Below are 13,742 nucleotides of genomic sequence, written 5' to 3' on the forward strand. Positions count from 1 at the left end.
GCTGTAATGGTGTAATTGAAGGCAGAATGTAGCTCAAGGGGTCCCATTTTATTACTCTAGGAACAGTACAATGTATTAATAAGAGTACAGATGTCCCCAGACACATTTTATGTTTTTAAGACATGTGACCAGAGTTTTGACATCTCTGGTTACAGAACGCATCTTTCGGGAATTAATAAAGCATTAGCAAGTTTCAGCATGACTATCTGATCATTAAAAGGGTTTGTTTTTTTTTTTTTAACCTTAAGACTTAAAATGGGAAACAGGACAGAAATAACTATGCCTACAAAGACTACAGTTTGCTTTCGTAAGTTTTCCCAGCCACACTTAACTACGTGGAATGACAGTAGGTCAGATTCTCACTGAATTTTCATCACTGAAAACTAATAGTCCCACTGAAGTCAGCCCACATGTCATGAACTTGAGCTAAGAGTTGCAAAAATTCAGTATATTCAGCATGTTGGAATTTCTAACATACTTATGGTACATTATGCCATTTATTATGGCTCATTAACCAGATCTTTCTGGACCCAGTGCTGATTAAATGTATTAATGCCTACACTAAAAGCTCTAGGCACTCTAACAGTTAATTAGGCTTCCAGGTATAAGTGATAATCACAAAGAAGTCATATCTAAATACCTAGTTCTCCACCAGCCAGCAAAGCAAGTAATAAACCAGTTCCTTCCCCTTCCCCGCCCCCCCCGCCCCCTCCCCCCACTTCAGAAGGAAAAAATCTATTTAGGAAAAATCTATTTCTGTTTTACTTGCTCTTCAGACTCTTGAAGACCCACATACTAGCCAGGAACCAACAATATTTTCTGAGAGCAAGAGGCACACTGCATCTTCACGAGGAACCCACTGGCCTTGCAAATCTCCCTTCCTAAACCCATCCTTTAGACCTTCTCTACACCTGCCCTTTACGTCCAGGACATGGGCTGCAGAGGTGGAACCCTGCTACACACAGCCTTCCCAGGAACCATAAAGGAAGCTCAGCGCAAAGGTTGGTGGCTCAATGAGGCTGTTTCTGCTTATTCTAAGACCGAGCAGGGAGGAGAAGAAAAAAATGACAGCTACGAGCCAGACAGCTACTGAACATGTAAAACCAAGGGGACAGATAGCTCAAAAGGGATCTAATTTCTCTGGTTTACTTGCTGTAAAAATAAATCACCACAAAAAAAAAAGAGAAGTACTCAAGCGATATCATATAGTTAAGTCTTATAATAAATTTTTGGCTCTTATTCTCCGAATCCTTCCTTACTGCATTAAATCTACTGAAGTCACCAGGATTTCTCAAATGAGAAATGGTGTGCAGGGATAGGACGTTTATTACCTACCTCTCAAACAATGAGATAAAGTGGTTGGTATCCTCTTTCAATGCATGAGAGGGCTCCTACCAGGCTTATTTATTTATTTATCATGAGGCTTCATCGGTATCATCTGAGAGGTAGGAGATTTTAATACTCCCATCAGATAGAAAAGATGAAGGCAAGCTAAGAACATACCCATAATAGGAATGCAAAAATTCCTGTAGATTTTGCCACAGGGAAATTAGTTTGCTTCAGGGGTATAAAGCACTTGAACCAAATCAAAGATAAAACTCTGCTGAAGAATTGTCTCCATGCAACAGAAAATTTCAAAAGCTGTAAATAAACAATACAAAACAGCACAACACTTGCTGTGCAGAAAGACTGCATCTCCTCACAAAATACAGCTTTTTATTTCGATGAAAAATAACAAGACACTTTCACGTGGATGTCAAAAAAAAAAAAAAAAAGAAATCTCTCATGTAGCTGTTTGCAGTCAAGGAAACTCTGCCCTTGCACGCATTTGGCTGGAATTTCTCCTTTTCCCTCCTTCTGCTGACGAACAGTAATCCCCTGCACGAAGCACTGTACTAAGAATCATCAGAACCACAGGCCTGATCCCAGACACGCTCAAAAACATGAAGGAGGACAATAAGAAATACACACAACATTCAAGAACTTTGCTTTGAAACGGGGGGAAGAGATTGAGAAAAAAATAAAAAACCTTGGGCTGCCTCCAGTGCCGCTTTTTGGAGGGACTCCTGATCCAGATGGGGAGGCAGAAACAAGGACGCAGTCGCTCTAAATGGGGCTCCAGGGAGTCCTTTCATCTGATCCCCGCTACAGGCACCTGCTGCTGCTTGCGGATCTTGTTGAACAGCTCCATGTACTGAACCATCGTGTCCGCTGGGCTGTAGATGCTGTCGTGCTTGGTGCCAAACACGGACGGGATACCGGGAGTGTGGTTCCCCATGAAGCTCTGCATGAACTCCATGAGCAGGTTCCAGCAGTCGTTGGCTATCACGCAGGGGCAGTACTCCACCTGGCAACAGAAACCACAGCCCTGAAGCTCGTGGCAGGGGCAATAACCATGCAGGAGGCAACCCGCTTTCATAGAATCACAGAATCATTTAGGTTGAAAAAGACCTTTAAGATCATCCAGTCCAACCATTAACCTAACACTACCAAGTCCACCACTAAACCAATTAAGGGTAGAGTAGCAACCCCATGCCTCCTGGCTTGGTGGCTGGATCATTTATAATGAAAGTAAAAACTAGGAATCATTAAGGTTGGAAAGGACCTCTAAGATCATCAGTCCAACCATCAACCCAACCCCACCATGCCCACTAAACCATATCCCAAAGTGCCACGTCTGCCCGTTTTTTGAACGCTTCCAGGAATGGGGACTCCACCACCTCTCTGTGGATATTTTTCCTAATATCCAATCTAGACCTCCCCTGACGCAACTTGAGCCCATTTCCTCTCGTCCTATTGTTATCTACTTGGGAGAAGAGACCACCACCCACCTCGCTACAACCTCCTTTCAGGTAGTTGTAGAGAGTTTCCTCTCTCTGCCTCACTAGAGAGAGAATGCTTTTTATAAAAATGTCTGAGAATATTTAGCGTATAACGAGGATGGACAAATAGAAATCAACAGGACATGCTGGGAACATGCAAGCAATCCCTTCAAAAGGGAAGGGGAGGTAAAACGTACCCTGTAAGGGCATTGCTTTTAGTAAATCCCCAACAGTGGAGATCTTGGGACTTTGGTTCAAACGTCACATTGACTTTACCCCACCCAAAACCAAACTTCATTCCCACATGCTGGTAGGTCGATGACTCGTGTGGCCGAGATGTCTTTCATGAGCATACTGGAAAAAGCCTTGGGACTTAAGAACTTGAAGCGTTTTACTAAATATGAGTCTGGTCCCAAATCAGGAGTAGGTCCTAATGCAAACCCTAAAAAAAACCCCTACTAAACTAAAACAGAAGCAGCCAGACCACCTGGCAAATCTGGTCCTGAACTCAAGTTTAGGGTAAAACAAGCTTCTGTTTAACCCCAGGTCAGTAGCAACGCTGACGCTACAACACCTGTGTTTACTGCAGTGAAGAAACAAGCTGTTTCTCAATCCTCGGTCCCTGCTGGCTAGGAACACCTGCCCGAGTAGACGCAGCGTGACTATTAGTTGTGTATCAGATAATAGGATTTGTCTGTTTAGAAAAGCATAAACTTGGATTTTGAAGGACTTTTAAGCACCTAATTCTCAGCTATCTTGAAGACTGTTAGGCACCAATATATCTAGGTGTCTGGAGTCTGACCTACTCTGCTTTGCCCTTCCCATACCAGCGTAGCCCAGCTCTTTGTCTTTTTCCGAGATGTTTTTCAGCCCGGCTGAGGCTTGCCTGTGGCTTGTGAGCCTTTGACTCACGCTTGCACTCAGCCAACTGTCTCCCCAAATGCCTTCCTAGATCCTCCCATGCCCCTTCGTGTACGCTGAAGGATCTCCCTTTAGAGTTTGCTTCAGCCCAGCTTCCACCCTGTGAAATGCCCGTCGGCAGCTGGCAACCGATGCTCTTGAGCCTCATCAGCAGTCACGGCACCGAGCGGAGAGCGCGGAAGCAGTTTGATGGCAGGCTTCAAGCCCGCGGTGCACCCCACGGTGCGGCAATCCAGGTCGGCACGCCACGGGGTAGGACTGATGCCGGCCAAAAGCTCCCTGGTGAGGACAAGACCATCTCTACACCATGTGAGCAGAACGTGAGGCAGGAGGGCCCTGCTCTCCCTGGGCTGCCTCAGCCCTGACACTGTCTGCTTGAGATGGGGAAAGAAAGCAAAACCCAACTCAGCATCGAATTAGCAGCTGAAGAAGCTGTTCTGTCCCCCTTGGTATGCTTATTAACCTGAAGCGCGCTGCTAGTGTTGTGCGTCAGGACTTTAAGCAGCTTTTTAGTTTGATGGCATCCCTTCAGGGTTTTGTTTATTGACGCTTCAATGACAGGCTTTTCCATAGCTGCAGCTGAGCCCCAAAGTACCTGCCTGAATTAAACCTTGTTGTGAAAAGGGGATAAATACCCTGCCTGCTGCATACATGAACATATCTAGTACAAACTACCAAACTCCCAGCAACGAGCAATACAATCGAGACACAGAAGAGACGGGGGATTTCTCATCTAGCCTCCAACATGGGATTTCCCTCTCTGTAGTTGTATTTCACACCATTCAAAAACGATTCTTACCTCCACAGATATCCCACGTGCACTGGGCCCCATTGTAACCGTGCCCACCTTCACCAAGAAGTCACAGTACTGGTAGCGGGTGCCCCGGCTCTCTATCTTGTTCGCCTTGGCATTCTGGAAGAAGCCTTTCAACTTCACCATAAGGATATCAAAGTTGGCATCTGCTATGAGGCAGGGACCATTTTCAAAGAGAGCAAAGCAGCTGAGGGGATATTCGGAGTTGTGCATCACATACATCAGCTTGCCCGTCTGCCCTGAAATAAGAGCAATGGGATTTGGGCTGTAAACCCAACAGTCCTGCACTCGGATGTGCTTTAAAGCAGCACCTGGTTTTTCCTTTGTCCTCCTCGTTGCTTTAATTCCAGGGTCCTTGTACCACTCGCACACACTTGTTCTCTGGCTGCTCAGTGAATAGATTGTATTTCCTTCTCAAGATTTAAAGGGGAATAAAATTCTTCTGCAGCCCAAGGATAATAGGCCAGCACAACTCGGAGACCAGAGGCCAAGCTGGAGGCCAGATCCCTAGTGGACTGTGGGGGGTGGTCAGCAAAGAGCACCCACCTCCCATCCCCAAATGTGGGGCTGGGCATCCGCTGACTGCCCTCCGGCCCACAGTCACCAGAGGAAGGTCAGGCTTTGCCTCTCCCTCCCACGCACCCACTGGTCCTGCTGGGAGAGGACGTGCTGGGACACGCTCTGGAAAACAGCGTGTCCAGAGAGGACGCGCCTGGCTTGCGCCATGCTTTAAAAGCTGGAAAAAATTCTCATTTATCCACCTAGGTCAAAAAAGCTTTTCCACACATGGGGCCGTGCAAGTTCCAGCTGCGGAAAAAGCAGCAAAAAGCTGCTCTGGAAGCTTCAGATGGATCTGTCCGGGCACATCGGCTGAGCAGAGCCCTGAGGCTGCGTGGGCTCAGCGCTGACCTCTGCAGCCACAGGGCCACCACGGTGATGTTCACATCGGCATTTTTAAATGATGTGAAAATCCAGGCATTTTGGAGAAAGAAAGAGGCCGAAGCAGCCCCTCAAGGCGAGCAGGCCACGCCATACCTTTGAGCTACCGGTTTAGGCTGTGCCACATCAAGAGGGGATTTGGAGTCCTCCAAGCACATTCCCTGGCAACGGCTGGGTCGTCCCATGCCTCAGCCTCCCCAGAGCTGCTCCCACCGCCCTGGGAGCCGGCACTCCTCCGCTCCCACCTCCGGCTTGCAGGGTGGCTGCACCGCCTGCCCTCGGGCGCTCGCCCTCCCGGAGGCAGGGCAGGCAGCAGCCGGCAAGATGCTGCCAGGAGACTTGTACCCATCCTCTCCCCGAGCAAAACGCAGCCTCCAAATCGACTCGGACAGAACCAGCATTTTAAAAAGCTTCACGGAAAAAGTCACTCTGACAGCAAAGATACCTGACACGGCCGCTCAGGAATCCTCGAGGCATGGCTCGCCCCGCGACACGGACATCGGCAACCAGGAAAACCGTGCTGGCGAGCGGGCGGGAGAGCTCAGGCTGGCATTTGCTGGCGGGCAGCCCCAGCACGCAGCACCGTGCCCGACACCGACCTTCCCTGTCTCCCCCGGGAGCACGTAACGGGGACGCTCCTTCTCCCGGAGCGGAGCCAACGGGAAGGGCAGCGCGCACCTTCCGTGGCAGAGAAGGCGTTCGGCAGGCAGCGAGATGGCTGTTCGCTCCCCACGGTGACAAATAAACCCGCGGGGAAAGCCTCCGCTCTGCCGGGTCTGGACAAATCCCCCCGCGGCCTCACCCGCGGCAGACGCCGCTTCCACGGGCCACCGCGCTGCCACCCCGGGGGCCGGGGGAAGGGGCTGGGGGAGGCGGCGGCTCCGGGCCCGGGGTGGGCCCGGCGCTGACCTTGGCTGCCGATGGTGGAGGCGGCGGTGTGGTAGGTCTCGCAGTCCACGCAGAACGTCCCCTGCTTCTCGGCCCCCAGCAGCTCCAGCTTCCGCGTCAGGATCTCCACCGTCTGCTGCACGCTCTTCCCCTCCGCCACGGGCACCTGCGCCACGCTGCAACCGGCAACAGTCAGGGACCGGGCCGGGAGCAGGCAGAGACCCGGGCACCGGGCCCGGGCCCCGGCTCCCCGCGGCGGGAGCCCCGAGCCCCGAGCCCCGGCCCGTACCAGGTGACCCCCATGCCGCCCGCCACCACGGAACCGCCGCCGGAAGGGGCGTGGCCCCGCTGTGCCGCCGGAAGGGGCGTGGCCCCGCTGTGCCGCCGGAAGGGGCGTGGCCCCGCTGTGCCGCCGGAAGGGGCGTGGCGGAGGCGGAAGGGGCGGAGCCAGGGCGCACGCGCGGCCGGTGGCGGCTGCTGTCAGGCCCGTCGCCATGCCCAAGGCCCGGCGGGCGCGGGGCCCCGGCCCCTCGGTGCCGCTGGCCGAGCAGATCCTGCAGGACGCGGCCCCGCGGCCCACGGCGCGGGAGAAGCGGCGGGGCGGCCGGGCCGGGGAGGAGGAGGGCGGCGGCGGCGGCGGCGAGGGCTATGTGGACGCGCGGCTCTCCCGCCGCATCCTGGAGCAGGCGCGGCGGCAGCAGGAGGAGCTGGAGGCCGAGCACGGCCCCGGAGCGCCCGCCGACCCCAAGCAGCGCAGCACGGCGCTGGGTGAGCCCCCGGTTCCCCCCCTCGGTTCCCCCCCCGGCTCCCCCCCGGGCGTCGAAGGTGCGAGGCCCGGGGCTGAGCCAGCGCCGCTCCCCCGCAGGCCCGGCGGTGCGCGGCCCCGGCTCGGACTCGGAGGATGACGAGGAGTGGCCTTCGCTGGAGAAGGCGGCGGCGGCGGCGGGACGGAGCGGGGAGTTCTGCGGGGAGGTGGTGGTGGACCCCGAGGACGAGAAGGCCATCGAGATGTTTATGAACAAGAACCCGCCGCTGAGGTGAGGAGGAGGAGGCGGCGGCGGGAGAAGGGGCCGGGCCGGGGCAGCGGCCGACGCTTTGGCCCCTGACTCGAGCCCCTCCTGCGTCGGCCCCAGGCGCACGCTGGCCGACATCATCATGGAGAAGATCACGGAGAAGCAGACGGAGGTGGAGACGGCGTTGTCGGAGATATCGGGCTGCCCCATGCCCCAGCTCGATCCCCGCGTCCTGGAGGTCTACCGGGGCGTCAGAGAGGTAACGACAAAGCAGCTCTGCCCCGGGGCCCGGCGAGCGCCGCGCTGAGCCCCACGGCCTTCGCCTCGGCGCCCACTCCCCCTCAGTGACACTGGCTCCGTCCATACCCTGTGCAGGCAGTTCCGCCTGTCAACTGCGGTTTGCGTAGTGTTGGTCGCTGAAGTTGCTCGGAGAGTTTCTGAGTGACGATCTCCTGAGCACCGTGCTCGGGATGGTCCTGGGACGGCCCTTTCTTAAGACCAGGGATGGTCCTTTCTTACCAGAGGTGCTAAGGGAGGGGAAAACTTTCTCCTGGTCGTGAGACAAGTCCCGCAGCCCTGCTGTCAGCACCTATATGTCATGGCCTGGCCTGTGTCTGTGTCTTTTCAGGTGCTGTCCAAATACAGGAGCGGGAAACTCCCCAAGGCATTTAAGATCATTCCTGCCTTGTCCAACTGGGAGCAGATTCTCTACATCACAGAGCCAGAGACGTGGACAGCAGCTGCCATGTACCAAGCCACCAGGTAAGATCTCTGGGAGGTGCTGACGTGGGATTTTTTAGCTTTTTCTGTAACTGGAACCAGGTTTTCAGAACACAAGGCTGTCCCCTGCTCGGCCTCCTTTCTCCACACCTCGCTTTGCGCTTTGCTTTTCCCAGGATATTTTCATCCAACCTGAAAGAGAGGATGGCCCAGCGGTTCTACAACCTGGTGCTGCTGCCGCGGGTCAGGGATGACATCGCCGAGTACAAGCGCCTCAACTTTCACCTCTACATGGCTTTGAAGAAGGCTCTGTTCAAGCCGGCAGCCTGGTTCAAAGGTGGGGACTTGCTGCAGCACTGCTGTTCCTACCTGGGAGCCTCTCGCTATCCGGGAAGCTCAGCAGGAGCACATGTTTGGGTTCTTTTGGAGGTTTGATGGCAGGTTACGAGCTGTCTTGAGTCTCCTCTTGGTCTTGTCCGGCAACCTGAGGGTGTTCAGGGCTACTTGGGTGGCAGGGAGATGCTGCGACCCCTGTAACAGCAGCTGGTGGTGGAGCTGTTATTTCCTGGGGTCACATGCGTCCTGGGATAGGAGAAGGGGCTGAGCCCCGCGTCCCACGGCTCTGCCTGCTGCGATTGAGACAGGCGGCGCCTGACTCTTCTGCTTCCGCAGGGATCCTCATCCCCCTGTGCGAGTCGGGGACCTGCACGCTGCGGGAGGCCATCATCATCGGCAGCATCCTCACCAAGTGCTCCATCCCCGTCCTCCACTCCAGGTAACACGCTGGGAGGCCGGAGCGGGGAGAGGTTCTCCTTTAGGAACACGGGTGCAACGCCTGGGGCCTGTCCCTCAGCCTCTCCGGCATCTCGGAGGCAGGGGGGATTCGCTCGGCTCCCTTCAGGGTCGAGATTCAAGGCCTGCCTGCCCCGTGGCTCCTGCCTGCCCTGCCCTCACCTCGGTGCTCTCTCCGTCCCCGCAGCGCGGCCATGCTGAAGATTGCTGAGATGCAGTACAGCGGCGCCAACAGCATCTTCCTCCGGCTGCTCATCGACAAGAAATACGCCCTGCCCTTCCGTGTGGTGGATGCCCTCGTCTTCCACTTCCTGGCCTTCCGCACGGACCAGCGGGTCCTGCCCGTGCTGTGGCACCAGAGCTTCCTGGCTTTGGCCCAGCGCTACAAGGAGGACCTCTCCTCGGAGCAGAAGGAGGCTTTGCTCGAGCTGCTCAAATTCCACAGCCATCCGCAGATCTCGCCGGAGATCCGGCGGGAGCTGATGAACTCCAAGACGCGGGATGTGGAGGGGCAGCAGCCCGTGGCCATGGAATGAGCAGGGCGAGGCCGGGAAAAGCCGCAGCCCGCCCCGCTCCCGGGACACTGCTGGATGCAGCTGGGAGGCCGGCGCGGGAGCGAAGCTGTTGGGGAGCGTCTGTCTCAGGATCCTGCTGCTCTGAGCGGGCGCTGGGGGCTGGCTGTGCCCGTAGAGCTGGACCGCGCTCCCCGCACTGCTCGTCACGGGGCAGGACAGCCCCTGTCCCACCTGGGAACAACCCGGTGCCACCGGCGTCCCGGGAGGGTTTGCCCCGTTCCTGTATTGGAAAATAAAACGCGAGCCGTGTCCGTCAGCCAGGGCTGGTTCTGCCCCGCAGCTGCACCCCTCTGCGGCCGCATCCCCATGCCCTCCTGCCCCATCCCTCCCTGTCCTGTCCCCAGCAGGTGGCAGAGCAAAGCCACGGGCCCTGGGGCTCGCAGAGCCGCAGACTGCATCTGCGCTGCCGGCACTGGTCCCTCTGACCGCAAAGGGACCCCTGTGCACCCCCTCTTCCCACTCTGCAAAGGGACCCCTGTGCACCCCCTCTTCCCGCCCTGCGCTGTTGGGCAAAGGGAGGGCGGGCAGGGGGACAGCGCAGGGACCCCCACGCTGGTCCCAGAGCCCAAAACTGCTCGGGGGGGGGGGGGGGGGGTGGGGTGTGGTGCGGAATGCTCCTGTTGGTGCTTGAGGGTTTCCCCAAGGGCTCGGGTGTCACCAGGCAGGAGCGGGCTGCGGAGCTGCCGCATCACGGCTGCTGCTGGCCGCAGGGCCTGAGCCGGGACGCCGCAGGGAGCGCGTGTGTGGCCGTGGGCAGAGACGAGGGCAGCACCGGGAGCCTGGCACCATCCCCACCGCCCCGCTGCCAACCCCCTTCCCCAGGGATTTTCCTGAAACGCTGCTCGGTGAGGCTGGTGAAGGCCCAGGGCTGCTGTCCTCGGCTGGCCCTCGAGGCCACGTGCCTGGCCTGCCCATGGCAGCCTGCCCACACGCCACCTCTGCTGGAAAACCCACTGGGGCTTTTCCTGCCCTGTCCCGCGAGGCGCTGCGCTTACCCTGGGGAATCGCCGCCACTGCGATGCCGCAAGGTTTGCGCCTTGCAAGTACCCGGCCTCGCCCCTGAATCCAGCGCAAAGCCCCTGCGGCTTCCTACGGCAGCAGGCTGCGCCGGGGACAGCGCTCGAGAGCGGGCACCTTCTCCCGTGACAGTGGCGGCGGCGGGAGCAGAAGCCACGTGAAGCAAAGCAGCACGCCAAGCCCGGCCACCCAGGCTGGTTGCGCACCGCAGCGCCTTTTCCTTGGCTTCCTGATTTTTATCTCTTTTCTTTAAGCCAAAAGCTGATGAGTGCGAGAGATAGCCCGGGCTCGCACGGCGCATCAGCACGCTCTCACCACCCTGCAGCACCGCCCCAGCGCCCATCGGCGAGGGAGGCTTCAAAGCTGCCGGGGGCGTGAAGTCGCTGCCTCCTCTGCCACGGCCGCTCTGCAGGCAGGCTCCTTGCCCGCAGGGACGCGTTTCGGTTCCACGTTCATCCACTGCCGTCCACGAGCTGCCCCAGGGCCTCGGCGAGCACAACGCGCGGCCCTCGCCCGCCGCAGCATCTCCTCTCGGCGGGGTTGGAGCCACCTGCCTGCCCGCTTCCCTGCTTCATCCTGCTCTTGCGGCCCCGGGAAATGCAGGGCTAGAGCCTCTGGGACCTTCCAGCCGCTGGGGCCCCACCGCAGAACGATTCGGGGCCGAGGCAGGGGCTCTGCGAGGGAAGAGGAGGCCGAGGTCTTCCCCGAGCGGTCCAAGGCCCAGCGCGGAGCAGCTCGCAAAGGGAAACCCTTGAGGCGTTCATACTTCTTCAAAATACTTTATTGTAACATCATACGTTCCTCTGAGTCTCCCAGCAGCGTGACTCTTGCATATGAATACCAAACCAGTTTACTCTTAAATTAAAACTCATTTATATATATAAAAATTTTTTTTTCTTTGCATACAGACAGGCTCTGTGCACACCCCCCCCCCAGCCCTCCTGCTAGCAGGAGGCAGCGGCAGATGGCTCTTCTTGACAAGTCAGGCGAGTGGAAGAACAGCAGCCCCATCTTTTTTTTCAACCTGATAAGACTTTCGGTTCTAGTGGCATCCAAAAAGGAAGCTCTCAACCTCCTTTTCCACATCCCCTGCGGGAGGACAACAGCCACAGATCCACGTGTCCAGAGGTCAGCGAGCAGCAAGAGCCTGCCTCCCATCCCTGCAGAGTCTCTCTGGCTTCTGGTTAATACCATTCTACTGTTTAATACTCTTCTCCTAAGAAAGCAGCATTATTTTTTTTTTTTTAACACTTTTTATAGAAAAAAAACCTAACAGACAGGATCAACGATACAAAAATGCAATAATCGCTTTTCAACTCAAGTTCGCAGCAAATTTTTCCACCCGATGAGGATACAACTCGAACCCACGTGGATATGTACACAACACAGCCCCCTCCTGAACGCGACCCGAGATCCCTGCCTTGGAGGAGTGAAGATGCATTTCAGACTATAGCAGCACATTCAAATATATTTCTTAAAACCTAGTCTGATGTCTAATGTCTAAGCTACCTGAAAAAAAAAAAAAAAACAAAACCAAACAGCTTCCAAGTGAGAGTCTCCCATTGCCCAGGGAGCTAGGGAAGGGGACGAAGGGTGAAGGCACTCTTTGGGAAGGAGAGGAGACCAGCGTCCAGGCCCCACACCACGGAACTGCAAAGTCTTCCTCCCTCCCCATTTCCCAGCAGTTAACAATAAATTAAGCAGCCTCAGTGGGGCAGCGGAAAGCCAAGGGGATTGCGCCCAAACCTCACCCAGGAGGCTGCTCCCCGAGGCGAGGATTTCTCTGTCTGTGCAGACGGGGAGCACGTCCCCCAAGCAAGCCGAAAACCCGCGAATCCCAAATCTTAACGGCAACAAGAAACAAGCCACACATTTCCCCTCCAAGCAGAAGCAGCCACGCCAACCCCCCCAGGAGCCACAGCGATCTGGCATGAAGCAAATGAGACCGAGGGGCCCGCAAGGACCTGCTCCCCGCTCCCGGATGCTCGGTTCTCTCCGGTGAGCCGCGCGGGCCCGTAGCACCCCAGCCCAGGGAGGAAGGCTGGGGGCCTTACAAGGATTTTGGTCACGCAGGCCAGGGTAAGAGGCTCGCTGTCCACGATGGACGGCCCACGCGGGGCTGGAAGTCACCCCCGAGGAGATGGCGAACAGCGGCCAGGTGGGCTACGAGGAACACGAACCAAGAAACATTTTGCAACTTCATTTTGGGTCCTGCTCCCCTTCCTCCTCCCCAGCTATTGTTGTGCCCTGCCACCACGAAAATGGTCGCTTCACCCCGGCCACCTGCAGAAGCCGATGAGCAGCGTCGAGCTCCGCCAGCCCAGCCGCCCGCTCCGACAGACGAGCACGGATCCTGCTCTGCGCTCCCAGCTCCTCAGCGGGCGTCAGATGGAGGGGGCTGACGGATGGGGAGGTGGGATGCAGCGACCTTTCGGAGTCCAGGGCGAGGTCCTGCGGCGGCGGGGCCAGGCGGCTCTCGGGAAGGGGAGGCTGGTCACAGGTTGATGTCCGTGACGTCTGTGGGCGTGCTGGTGGGCTGGCTGGCCGGGTAAGCAGCAGTCTTGGCAGCGCTGTATTCCTGTTGGGTTTGGGACGCCTGTTTCAGGCTCTCGGTTAAGGCTGCCTCAATCTGCTCCTGACAGGCTTTCAGGCAGTCCTGCGGGAGAGGGAGCGAGACAAGAGGCCTCAGTTCTCTGCTGCTCAGAGGTGGGAGCCTTATAAATAGCTCCGAGCAGCTGCCGGGCTACGTCTCCGGCCCCTGGAGCATCTAAACACTCAAGACAAAGAAGCCTTTCTCCGACAAGGGGCATCTCCAGCTTGTCTGTGCTTTAGGCCCCTCCCCAGGAGAAGCCCCACGCTCTGGTTGTCTTCTCCCCACCTCCCTGCCTGACCACGTTCTCGAGGAACGGACATTGTGCCCGTCAGAGCTTCCCAAAGCCCTCAGGCTCGTGCCTGGACGTGGCGTGTGATTTCAGCATCACGGCAGTCAGCTGCCGCTAACGACCGAGAGGCCAAAGCAGAGCAACTCTGCGCCAGCTGGTATCGCCCTTTGCAACCACGACTTCCCGGATCCAGGAGCGATGGCCGGCGTGCGGCACCACAGGTGCACAGAGGGACCTTGGAGCCTCCCTGCCTCCTCCGGACCCTACATCCCAGGAGCTCGGCGTGGTCCTGCCTCTCCGCCGTCGCCCATCTGCTGCAGAGAAGCTGCGCACAGCTCTGCCTCCTCCCGTCCCTGCCC

At 57.0% G+C, this 13,742-nt stretch overlaps 3 protein-coding genes across 6 annotated transcripts in view; 1 reads left to right on the plus strand and 2 right to left on the minus strand.

The window, feature by feature from the left end:
• Positions 1–1,688: 1,688 nt before the first annotated feature.
• MED20 (mediator complex subunit 20) lies at positions 1,689–6,687 on the minus strand. 3 transcript variants are annotated; one of them, XM_075722283.1, is made up of 4 exons: positions 6,674–6,687; positions 6,406–6,560; positions 4,543–4,796; positions 1,689–2,347 (listed from the first exon to the last, which is right to left on the minus strand). In XM_075722283.1, exons 1-4 carry the CDS (start codon positions 6,685–6,687, stop codon positions 2,132–2,134), a joined length of 639 nt encoding a protein of 212 aa, XP_075578398.1. In that variant the 3' UTR covers positions 1,689–2,131. The 3 variants fall into 3 exon arrangements, with proteins under 3 accessions (XP_075578398.1, XP_075578397.1, XP_075578399.1); XM_075722282.1 differs by having other exon boundaries at positions 1,689–2,374; XM_075722284.1 differs by lacking the exons at positions 6,406–6,560; positions 6,674–6,687 and adding an exon at positions 5,593–5,640.
• Positions 6,688–6,878: 191 nt separating this feature from the next.
• On the plus strand, positions 6,879–9,470 carry BYSL (bystin like). The gene is made up of 7 exons (XM_075722427.1): positions 6,879–7,152; positions 7,250–7,421; positions 7,518–7,656; positions 8,026–8,159; positions 8,294–8,454; positions 8,790–8,892; positions 9,097–9,470. Exons 1-7 carry the CDS (start codon positions 6,879–6,881, stop codon positions 9,443–9,445), a joined length of 1,332 nt encoding a protein of 443 aa, XP_075578542.1. The 3' UTR covers positions 9,446–9,470.
• A 3,498-nt stretch (positions 9,471–12,968) lies between these two features.
• The window catches only part of CCND3 (cyclin D3), a 45,552-nt gene continuing 44,778 nt past the window's right edge, over positions 12,969–13,742 (minus strand). For both annotated transcript variants that reach the window (XM_075722374.1, XM_075722373.1), the window contains exon 5: positions 12,969–13,157. In XM_075722374.1, coding sequence (XP_075578489.1) covers positions 12,996–13,157 — 162 coding nt within the window. In that variant the 3' untranslated portion in view covers positions 12,969–12,995. The remainder of the gene's footprint in view (positions 13,158–13,742) is intronic.

Source organism: Pelecanus crispus, chromosome 17 (assembly GCF_030463565.1).
Source record: "Pelecanus crispus isolate bPelCri1 chromosome 17, bPelCri1.pri, whole genome shotgun sequence".
In the NCBI taxonomy this organism is placed as follows: Eukaryota; Metazoa; Chordata; class Aves; order Pelecaniformes; family Pelecanidae; genus Pelecanus; species Pelecanus crispus.